Consider the following 12,228-nt stretch of genomic DNA (forward strand, 5'->3'; position numbering starts at 1 on the left):
CAAGTGGTAGAGCGCTAGCCTTGAGCTGAAGGAGCTGAGGGACAGTGCCCAGGCCCAGAGTTCAGGCCCCACAACTGACAAAAAAAAAATAAAAAGAGGACATCATACTAAAGGAGACAAGACAAACTCAAAACTAATTACCATGTTTTCATTCCTATGTGGAAAAGGTACATCTAAGACATATATATTCATGGACATGAACATGAGATTTATTTACATACATAATTATATATGTGGATGAAAAAAGAACATGAGGCCAGGCACCAGTGGTTCATACTTGTAATCCTAGCTACTCAGGAGGCTGGGATCTGAGGATCGCAGTTCAAAGCCAGCCCAGGAACCAAAGTCCAATAAACTGCTCAGAAAACTGGAAGTGGTTCTGTGGCTCACGTGGTAAAGCACTAGCCTTGAGCTGAAGAGCTGAGGGACAGTGCCCAGGTGCAGAATTTAAGTCCCACAACCAACAAAAAAAGAAAAAAAGAAAAATAAACAATGTAAGTCTAACTAAGGAACTGCTTAGGAAGACAAGGGGAAGGGAAAACAGAAAGAGAGAATAATCGTAAGATACACTGCAATTACATATGAAAGCAATATAAAGAATCTCAAGCCGGGTGTCGGTGGTCCATGCCTGTAACCCTAGCTACTCAGGAGGTTTCTAAGGATCGAGGTTCAAAGCCAGCCCAGGCAATTAAGTCTACAAGACTCTACTTCTAATTAACCACCAAGAAACCCGGAAGAGGCGCTGTGGCTCAAGTGATAGAGTGCTAGCCTTGAGCTGTAGAGCTGAGGAACAATGCCCAGGCCCACAGTTCAAGCTCCATGCCTCCCCCCCAAAAAAAAGAATCTAAGGAACTAGGCATGGGCAGCCCACACCTGTTAACTTTACCTATTCAGGAAACTGAGACCTGAGGATTTCAGTTAGAAACCAATCAGGCACAAAAGTCCATTAGCCACCAAAAAAAGCAGCAAGTGGAGCTTTGGTTCAAGGGGTAAAGCACTAGCCTTGAGCAAAAAAAGCTCAGGGACAGTGCCCAGGTCCTGAGTTCAAACCCCAGGACATGCAAAGAAAAAGGAAAAAGAGAGAAAATCTCAATAAAAATTGTTGGTCCATTGGGGGTTAGGAGTGTGGGGAAAGATAATCAGGTTCTGTTGGAGAAGTACTAGCCTGGAGGCTGGGCTAATCAGGCTGAAAGAATAGAAATATGGTTGAAGTAGATTGTCAATATGTATGAAAGTAGAATAATGAAGCCTGCTTTGAAACTATTTTAGAAAGTAGAAAGGAGACAGGGAAAGTGATAAAAGAGGAGAGACTAATTGGAATGCATTGTATACTTACTTGGAAATATCACAATAAAATACTCCCTTATAGGGCTGGGAATGTGGCTTAGTGGTAGAATGCTTGCCTAGCATGCATGAAGCCCTGGATTCGATTCCTCAGTACCACATACACAGAAAAAGCCAGAAGTGGCACTGTGGCTCGAGTGGTAGAATACTAGCTTTGAGCAAAAGTAGCTCTCAGTGTCCAGGCCCTGAGTTCAAGCCCCAGGACTGGCAAAAAAAAAAAAATACTCCCTTGTATGCTAATTTAAGAAAAAGTGCCACAATCAAATTATTCACGTAATTACCAAAGAAAAATAAAAGCATATGTTTATAACCAGACCCATACCTAAATATAAAATATGTATTTGTCCCGGGCGCTGGTGGCACACGCCTGTAATCCTAGCTACTCAGGAGGCTGAGATCTGAGGATCACGGTTCAAATCCAGCCCAGGCAGGAGAGACCATGAGACTCCTATCGCCAATGAACCACCAGAAAACTGGAAGTGGCGCTGTAGCTCAAGTGGTCGCCTTGAGCTGAAAAGCTGAGGGACAACGCCCAGGCCCAGAGTTCAAGCCCCACAGCCGACCAAAAAATTAAATAAATAAATAAATTGATTAAATTAAATATGTATTTGTAATAGCCAAAATTTAAAAATAAGCCCAAAGCTACTCAACAGTTGAGTAAATAAGATTGTATGGGATATGGCTATAACATATCCATTAAAGGGAATACTAATTTGCAATAAAAAGAAATTAATCACTAATATATAAAACAACATAAAAGAAACTCAAAGTAATTATACTGAAAACTTCCAAAAAAATAATGAATTCTACTCCTACAGAACCCCATGACCGGACCCCCCCCCAAAAAAAAAAGAAAAAAGAAAAGAAAAGAAAAAGTAGTAGAGTGCCTTAAGCAAAAAGAAACTCAAGAACAGTGCCCAGGCCCTGAGTCCAAGCTCCAGGACTGGCAAAAAAAAGAACCCTAGAAAATACAAACCAATCTATAATGACAGAAGCAGGTAAGTGGTTTTCTGTCAGGAGACAGGAATAGAAGATAGGAGGAAGGACGGCAATGGGGCACCGCGTGTCATGCCATCTGAAATTTTATCTTACCTGAACATATCAACTAATTCTTAAATTCTTAAATATCTGTTAAGTAAAGGTATATCCCAGGTAATCTATAATGTCCTTATAACTGTATTTTTTTTGGGGGGGGTCTGGTTGTGGGGCCTGAACTCTGGGCCTGGGCGCTGTCCCTCAGCTCTTCAGCTCAAGGCTAACGCTCTACCACTTGAGCTACAGCGCCACTTCCGGCTTTTTTCTTTTTTTGCTTATGTGGTGCTGGGAAATCGAACCCAGGGCCTCATGCATTGCAAGGCAAGCGCTCTACCACTGAGCCACCTTCCCAGCCCTATAGCTGTATTTTTATTGCCTTACTTTCACCTTGGTTAAATCAAGGGCAACTATTCTCCCAAATTATGCATTCTATTGAATAATCTATAGCTGAAAATTTACTGCCAGGTCCACCTCACAATTTTTTTTATCTACTTTAGTTAAATTGTGTTTGTACTGCATTTACCACTACTGTAACATAAAACATATTCTGTTTTCAATTATAGCAAATTACATATAAATATCTGTTATACCTAGCTAGGGAAGATTTTCCAAAGGTACTAACATGTTGTTACTGACTACTTAAGGGATATCTAGTATATGAAAACAATCTTTTTTTTTTTTTTTGGTGAGGCTTGAACTCTGGGCCTGGGTGCTGTCCCTCAGCTCTCCAGCTCAAGGCTAGTGCTCTACTACTTGAGCCACAATGCCACTACCAGCTTATTCTGTTTATGTGGTGTTGAGGAATCAAACCCAGGGCCTCATGCATGCAAGGCAAGCACTCTACCACTGAGCCACCTTCCCAGCCCCAATCTTGTCATTTTATTCAACTTATTTTAATTGAAAAGCTCTAGACAGCTACTAACTACCTTATTAGTTAGCTCAAATCACAGCTGAAGTTCCTTAAAAGCAATGTATATGCTGGGTGCCAGTGGCTCACACCTGTAATCCTAGCTACTCAGGTGGCTGAGATCTGAGAATCAGAATTCGACAGCCTGGGCAGGAAAGTCAGTGAGATTCTTATCTCCAATAAACCACCAGAAAACCAGAAGTGGCGCTGTGGCTCAAGCACCCATGCCCAGAGTTCAAGCCCCACAATTGACCAAAAAAAAAAAAAAAAGCAATGTATATAAAAATTGTATTTCCCTTAGCATTTACTACAACAATCTGCCAATAGAGGCAAAGGCATTTAGTAAGAAAACAAAATATCTTAAAATTAGAAAATATATATTCAATATTCAACAAATAGCACAGTTATAATAACAAAGCACTTACCAAAACATCTTTTACATACTAAATCAAGTATTTCCCGAAATCGGTTTGTCATTGGTGGTAGAGGTTTTAAGTCAATTTTCCTGAAATCTTCTGGGCAATCATTTTTTGAATGACCATCCTTTTTGCAGATACTGCATACTATCGTTGGTGGCTATACAAAGGTAAAAAAAAAAAAACAACCTAATAATCTAATAAACTTTTGGGAAATTTACGACTCAGAAAGCAGATCCAAAAAGAATATTTTATGTAATTCAATTCTGATAACCTATGAATTTTGAAGCTTTTTTTTTAAAGTTAATGAAATACAATCAACTTAAACTTTTGGGGGTCAACTACTTTTCTCCCAATGAAAACAATATAAACAAACAAGTTTAAAAACAAAACAAAACAACTCTGGGCCTGGACACTGTCCCTAAACTTTTTCACTCAAGGGTAGCACTCTACTATTTTGAGTCACAGTGCCACTGCCATATACAATTAAGTTTACCTGAAGAAGTAAGATACAGAAAATAACAGGATATTCAAAGACATAAATTACTTTTTTTTTTTTTTGTCGGTCGTGGGGCTTGAACTCTGGGCCTGAGCATTGTCCCTCAGATCTTCAGCTCAAGATTAGCACTCTACCACTTGAGCCACAGTGCCACTTCCAGTTTTCTGGTAGTTTATTGGAGATAAGAATCTCACAGATACCTGGCACCAGTGGCTCATGCCACTGAGTAGCCTCCTACCTACTCAGGAGGCTGAGATCTGAGAATCACGGTTCAAAGCCAGCCTGGGCAGGAAAGTCTTCGAGACTCTTATCTCTTACCCAGAAACCGGAAGCAGTGCTGTGGCTCAAGTGGTAAAGCACTAGACTTGGGCTGAAGAGCTGAGGGACAGCACCCAGGCCCAGAGTTCAAGCCCCATGACCAACAACATCATCAAAATATATATACATATATATGTATTTATATATTATATTTTATATTTTATATGTACCTTTTATACATACATCCATATATATATATATATATATGACAAAGGAAGACCAGTGCTTCTTTTTTCTTTATTATTTTTATAGACTCTAAAATTAAATGTTTTCTTCCAAGGTTAGCTTAGACATTTACATAGCCATAAATCCCTTTTGAGGGGGGAGGGCAGTCATGGGGCTTGAACTCAGGACCTGGACACTGTTCCTGATCTTCTTTTGTTCAAGGATAGCATTCTACCATTTGAGCTACAGCACCATTTCCAGTGTTCTGGTGGCTTATTGGAGGTAAGAGTCTCATTGACTTTCCTGCCCTGGCTGGCTTTGAACTGCAATCCTCAGATCTCAGCCTTCTGAGTAGGTAGGGTTATAGGCATAAGCACCACCAGTGCCCAAAGCATTCTTTGGGCTGGGAAGGTAGCTCAGTGGGAGAGTGCTTGTCTTGCATGCCCTGGGTTTGATTCCTCAGCATCACATAACCAGAAAAGGCTGGAGGTGGCGCTGTGGTTCAAGTGGTAAAGTGTTAGCCTTAAACTGAAGAGCTGAGGGACAGCGCCCAGGCACACAGTTCAACCTGACAACCAACCAACCAAAAAAAAAAGCATTCTTTTTTTTTTTTTTTTTGCCGGTCATGGGGCCTGAACTCTGGGCCTGGGCACTGTCCCTCAGCTCTTCAGCTCAAGGCTAGCGCTCTACCACTGGAGCCACAGCGCCACTTCCGGCTTTTTCTGTTTATGTGGTGCTGAGGAATCGAACCCAGGGCCTCATGCTTGCAAGGCATGCACTCTACCGCTGAGCTACCTTCCCAGCCCCCAAAAAAAGCATTCTTTATGAATGAAAAAATATAGAATGGAAATAGATTTTTTAACCTAATTCTTGCTATGTAGCCAAAGCAGGTCTCAAAATCACAATATTCTTGCCTCAAATCTCCTAGGTGCTAGAACTACAGGCATGTATCACCACACTTGTCAAGAAGGGAAATTCTTTGTTATGGCAAATAATAAAAATAAAAATTGGTAAACCAGTACTTACCTTAAGGTATAGTTCCAGGGGAAAATAGTACAAATTATAAGAAATATAAACTATAATTACATGATCCTTACATCTTTCTACATACTTGACATTTATTTTACCTTTTCAAAATAGTCCATATGCAATTTAGATAAAATGTAATTAATGTATCCTTATACAGAATGAAATACCCAGGGGGAAAAGAAAAAGAGGAAGACATTGGTCAAAGATTGCAAAAATTTCACTTATACAACAAAAGCAAGTTCTGGGAGATAATCAGACCTATGATTCACAATACTGAATTAATTCTTAAAAATCTGCCAGCTTGCTGGGTGCCGATGGCTCACATCTGTAATCCTAGCTACCAGGAGTCTGAGATCTGAGGACAGTGCTTTAAAGCCAGCCTGGGCAGGTAAGTACTGAGACTCTTATCTCCAATAAATCACTAGAAAACCCGGAAGTGGTGCTGTGGATCAAGTAGTAGAGCACTAGCCTTAAGTTGAAGAGCTCAGGGACAGTACCCAGGCCCAGAGTTCAAGCCCCATGACTGACCCCCCCCAAAAAAAAAGCTTTTAAAAAAGAACCGTTTACTAATAAAGCTGAAAATTCCAAAACTTGCCATTAAGTAATTATCAATAAAACTGGTCTTCCAAACAGCTTTTTTTGATATTTTTAAATTTCTTTTCAGGGCTTATATGCAGTCTAAGTATTTTTTGGTACTTGTAATACATTTAAAATAATGTGAATTAACTAAAACTTTCCAGCAATAGCAAAGCAGATTATTGGATTAGGGGAATGATTGAAGTGGTAGAGATGTGTTTAGCAAGTGGGAAATATGTGTTCCTATCTCATGGGGGCAAGGGAGAGGTAGTAGTTACTGTTTGTTTATTGCTCATTGGTAGTATTTTCTGTAACTTAAAAAGTTAAAAGTACAGAATAACCCACTTTGAAAGTAGAAAACATAATTCTAGTAAAGGATAATACAAACTATAAAGAAAACCAATGGTGGAGACAGAATCTGGACTATTCTTTTTTGGGTTCTACATTCCTGATCTTACCTTTCGTCAACCATGATTTAGTACAATGTTTCCACCAACACCCAAAAATTTTTTTTTAAATGAGAAAGAGCAGCAGCAAAAGAAGCAACAGATTAAATTGCATACTATTAGAATATAAAACTTCATCTTTTTAGAAGTATGTGAAAAAATAAACAGAAGAGACCAATTTAGTCTTTGCTAAGTAGATATTCATAAAACAACTAATAATCTTGAAACTTATTAGTGATTTATATACATTATTTAATGGCAACTGCAGGGAAAATGCAAAAATAAAAGATAACAAAATATCATTCTAAAACAAGTTATCACTGCAGAAGCTATTTTTACCCTTATAAATCTAAAACTCAGTAGCCACAAAATATTTAATTATTTATAAACTACATCCTACCTTGCCAGAGGTTAAAATAAACTTATCAAATACATAATGTAATTCCTGGGAGGGGTGATTATCATCATCATTAAGGTCAAAAGTAACTTCTGTAGCTTTGCAGTTGCAAGAGGTAGTAGTTATGTCGGTGCATACAATCTGATGTGAACTCTTTGTTTCTAAATTTGACCTGCAGTCCACTGTAGTAGATTTGTCTGGGTCAGGGGACCCACTGCAATTACACTGGCTGAGCTCCTTCTTTAAAGTTTCTGATTTTGGCTCCAATTCACTGTTTTTGCTGACAGTAGAAAGAGAAGATTCCTGTTCATGGTCAGGCAAACTTCGTTCATTTCCCAATAAATTGTCATTGTCAATGTTACATCTCTGTGATGTACTTTCCATTTCATCATATTTATCAGGTTGACCTCTTTCTGTATGTATTTTTTCTGTGCTTTCCCCAAGCAGAATGCAACAGTTAGTTGCCATACTGTCAGACTTCACTGGTTTCTTATTGCTTATTTTCCCTTTCTCTTTTTTCTTGAAATCCACTGTAGACTTATTTCCACCCTTTCTCTGAGGACAGGCAAAATACCGATAAGCTGCCCTGAATCTCTCCACAACGTATTCGTAAACAAGCTGGCTGTTTAAGCTTCGTGCAACATTCCTCTTGACAGAAAATGGATCTAGTAACAAAGAAAACAGTCAGTAGCTAAATCTCCACTTTAAAAAAACTGCATTTCCAACGTTAAACAAACAGATTTGAACTGTTATCACCAGAATACATTTTCTCAATGTTTTGTTAACCTAAGGTCCCAATGAGAGTCCCAAAAAAATGAGTAGGGGAAAAACAACAGCAGTATCTTTTCCTTTGTTTCTTCCATAAATAAAATGATAAAAAATAAAATAAAACTAATAAACATATAGCTATAATCAATTCAGTAATACATATTTGATGATGAAGTTGCTAGAATTATGCCTCTATGCCTCCATATACATTTTACTGAGTGAAAATTTTCAATCTTGAGGATCCATTAATAATTTTCATCTCTTGTTAGATTACAACTGATGGTTCTTTATTTTTACTTTTTTATTTTTTTATTGTTATTATACAGGTGATATACAAAGGGGTTACAGTTGCATAAGAGTACATTTCTTTTTGGAAAATGTTATACCATTCACTCTCTCCCTTCCCTCTCAACCCACAAGTTGTATAGTTCATTTTCAACATAGTGTCTAGTGAATACCACTGCTATATTTGTTCACCCATTGTCCCTCCATTTCTTTTCTCCTCTTTACCCTCCCAAAGACAGATAAATGAACAAATAAAAAGAAAACAAAAACAGCAAAGAAACCTCTTGTTTCCATTTCCTAGAGTCCATTTCAACTGATATTCTTGAGATTTGATGGAAAACTTTGTAAACATCAACTGTTTGATTTAGCTTACCACAAGATAAGATTAATAATGTACATTAGATGATGTGTGCCACAAAAAAACTACTCTAAATGAAATACAACACATCATCTCACCTTCAATGGCTATTCGTCTTTTAGGCCAGTTTTTATTCTCTCTTGTTATAATATCTTGTATTCGTACACATATGACATATTCCTCCAAAGCAAAATCCAGTGTGTAAAATTTTAGCAGCTCTAGCCATAACTGTCCCAAGGATACCTGATTTGGTATTTCCAATGTTAAAGGAGACTGGAAAAGAAAAAGAAAAAAAAACCACTTCATTTAAGCTTCACAAAATGGAGAATCAATGAATTTTCCGTTAGAAAATACCTTAGAGAGAATGTTTCCTAAAACTGAGGGATAAAGAAATAAGCCTTTGGAAGTGGTACTGTGGCTCAAGTGATAAGAGTGTAGCCTTGAGCTGAAGAGCTGAAGAGCACCCAGGCTCAGAGTTCAAACCCCACGACAGAAAGAAAGAAGGAAAGGAAGGAAGGAAGGAAGGAAGGGAGGGAAGAGAGAAAGAGAAAGAGAAAGAAAGAAAGAAAGAAAGAAAGAGAGAAAGAAAGAAAGAAAAAAAGAAAGGAAATAAGCCTGCCAAAAAGCAGTTTTGAGTTCCATTTCCTAGAATTTTAAGTTCTTTTCCACTAAACCATTCCCAGCTTTGACTACACATTACAACATGTTGAGTATTAGAGTGTACTAACACCTGAATTTCACCACTCCCACTTTCCAAGAATCTAATTTAAATGACCTGAGCTACACAATTGGGTACTAGGATTTTTAAAGCTCCATACAGTGATTCCTGTGAACCAACAAGTTCACAAACACCTAGATAACAAATACGATAGCTCCTTACTACAATACTTACTTTCAAAATTAAATAAATATTCTGAATTTTCAAATATTCCTACAGACAGCAACTGATTCTTCAGAACCTATTAGTGTCCCTGGCGCTATCCTGATGATGTCATAAAACAATGAGAACTGACACACACACTGCCATACTCACTCTTCTAAGAGCAGAATACATATTAATGAGTCTATGAAGTAGATACCACTGAAAAGAATCCAACTTGATACTATCTGGCTACCTGTTACATGTGGAGAATCACTACACTATAATTCCACTCAAATAAGTTCTACTTTATAAATTATAAGGACAGGGAGAGATAATAATTAAAGGCTACATGGTAAGATGGGTCTCTAAATTAATGGAGTCATAAAACAAAATGCAATGTTTAATTCTAAAGAAATTAGCTAACGACTGATTAAGAGAGACCATGATAAAGGCATAAATCAGCTATAATTAATTCAAACTATTCATCAGATACTACTATGTACCAGATAATATGCTACAAACTTGAGATTTATCTTTGATAAGCAAAGATTCTTGCCTCTAGAAGCTCCCTTTCCAGAGAAAGATAACACACATAATAAGTAAATTACATAGCTAAGTTACAGAAAGTCCTCTGGGGACCCGGGAAGGAGGGAGAAGACTAAGATAAAAGGATTAGTAATATAGGAGAAGGAAGTTTATATTGTAAAACTGAGTGATCAGAATCAGATTTTTTTTCTTTTTTTTTTTTTTGGTCCAGTTGTGGGGCCTGAACTCTGGGCCTGAGTGCTGTCCCTCAGCTCTTCAGCTCAAGGCTAGCACTCTACCACTTGAGCCACAGCGCCACTTCCGGCTTTTTTTTTCTTTTTGCTTATATGGTGCTGAGGAATCGAACCCAGGGCCTCAGGCATGCAAGGCAAGCGCTCTACCACTGAGCCAACTTCCCAGCCCCCAGAATCAGATTCTTGACAAAGTATGAACTTAAAAAAAAAAAAAAAAAAGAGGGACTGGAAGGTGGCTCAGTGGTAGAATGCTTGCATGAGGCCCTGGGTTTGATTCCTCAGCAAGACATAAACAGAAAAAGCCAGAAGTGGCACTGTGGCTCAAGTGGTGGAGCACTCACCTTGAGCTGAAGAGTGCAAAGACAGCGGCCTAACCCAGAGTTCAAGCACCATGACTGACAAAAAAAAAGGGGGGGGGGCTGGGAAGGTGGCTCAGTGGCAGAATGCTTGCCTTGCATGCATGAGGTCCTGGGTTCGATTCCTCAGCACCACATCAGCAAAAAGAAAAAAGCCAGAAAGTGACGTTGTGGCTCAAGTGGCAGAGCGTTAGCCTTGAGCTGAAGAGTTGAGGGACAGCGCCCAGGCCCAGAGTTCAGGCCCCACAACCGAACCCCAAAAAAAAAAAAAAAAGAAAGAAAGAAACCAAGCAGCCATATATACTATTGTGGAGTTCAAGAAAGAGAACAGATTATAGATTTAAATTAAGAGTCTTTATCATATGGTACTAAAAATCCAAGCACTTACATAGGATTACCATACAAGTGAAGACATAATCAGAAAAAAAGGGTTCATGGACCAAACCCTGTAGCACTTCAACATTAAGCAACTGAGAGAAAGAAGAAACCAGCAAACGAAACTGAGGGAAAAAAATGAGCATCTATGGGAGTGGTGACCTGAAAATCAGTGAACAAATTTTTTTTTAGAAGAAAGTAATCAACTGGCAAATGTTACTAAATTTAAAAAGATGAAAACTGGCTGGGTATTAGTGGCTCATGCCTATAATCCTAACTTCTCAGGAGATTGAGATGTGAGGACCACAGTTCAAAGCCAGCTGAGGCAGGAAAAATCCATGAGACTCTTATCTCCAATAAATTACTAGAAAAACAGAAGTGGCACTGTGGCTCAAGTGGTAGAGCACTAGCCTTGAGCTAAAGAGCCCAGGCCCCAAATTCAAGCCCCATAACCGACAGTAACAACAAAAGATAAAAAGTAGCTGTGAATGTGTCTTAGTGGTAGAGTGTTTGCCTAGCATGCATGAAGCCCTGGATTCAATTCCTCAGTACCACATAAACAGAAAAAGCCGGAAGTGGTGCTATGGCTCAAGTAGTAGAGTGCTAGTCTTGAGCAAAAAAAGCTCAGGGACAGTGTCCAGGCCCTGAGTTCAAGCCCGAGGACTGACAAAAAAGACAGACAGATTGCTGGATGAATGGATGGACAAACAAAGACAGACAGACAGACAGATAAAAACTGCCTAGCGGCCACTGAATTCAACAATCTGCATTTTATTAATATTGCTGATATCATTTTAGCAGATTGCTAGTGTTAGTGAGACACAGAAAAAAATAGGAGTAATAAACACAGATTTTCCAAGTAGTTTTATCGCAAAGAAGAACAAAGGAATAGCTGGGGGGAGGGATTACAAGATTTTTCCTTAAAATTGGAGATTAAAAGTATTATCTGATTCAATAAAAAATGAAATATATCCAGGTGCCAATGGCTCATGCCTGTAATCCTAGCTACTCATGAGGCTGAGATCTGAGGATAATGGTTCAAAGCCAGCCCAGGCAGGAAAGTCCATGAGACTCTTATCTCCACAAAACCACCAGAAAACCGCAAGTAGCACTGAGGCTCAAAGTGGTAGAGCATTAGCTTTGAATGAAAAAGCTCAAGAATGGCATCCAGGGCCTGAGTTCAAGCCTACAACCAATAAAAGAAAAAGAATGGAAAATAGGGAGGGAGGGAGGGAGGGAGGGAGGGAAACATTATTATAAAAAGAAGGAAAGAGAGTTAGGAAGGAAAATAATATTGTTGGAATGACATCCTG

The 12,228-nt window shown here is 38.8% G+C and overlaps 1 protein-coding gene across 6 annotated transcripts in view; it reads right to left on the minus strand.

Moving 5' to 3' along the window:
- Zcchc11 (zinc finger, CCHC domain containing 11) overlaps positions 1-12,228 on the minus strand; it is a 137,351-nt gene that overhangs the window by 59,915 nt on the left and 65,208 nt on the right. For all 6 annotated transcript variants that reach the window (XM_013022313.1, XM_013022312.1, XM_013022311.1 and 3 more), the window contains exons 12-14: positions 8,642-8,816; positions 7,136-7,797; positions 3,712-3,862 (exon numbers count right to left, since the gene is read on the minus strand). In XM_013022313.1, coding sequence (XP_012877767.1) covers positions 3,712-3,862; positions 7,136-7,797; positions 8,642-8,816 — 988 coding nt within the window. The remainder of the gene's footprint in view (positions 1-3,711; positions 3,863-7,135; positions 7,798-8,641; positions 8,817-12,228) is intronic.

Source organism: Dipodomys ordii, unplaced genomic scaffold, assembly GCF_000151885.1.
Source record: "Dipodomys ordii isolate 6190 unplaced genomic scaffold, Dord_2.0 Scaffold61, whole genome shotgun sequence".
Classification (NCBI taxonomy): Eukaryota; Metazoa; Chordata; class Mammalia; order Rodentia; family Heteromyidae; genus Dipodomys; species Dipodomys ordii.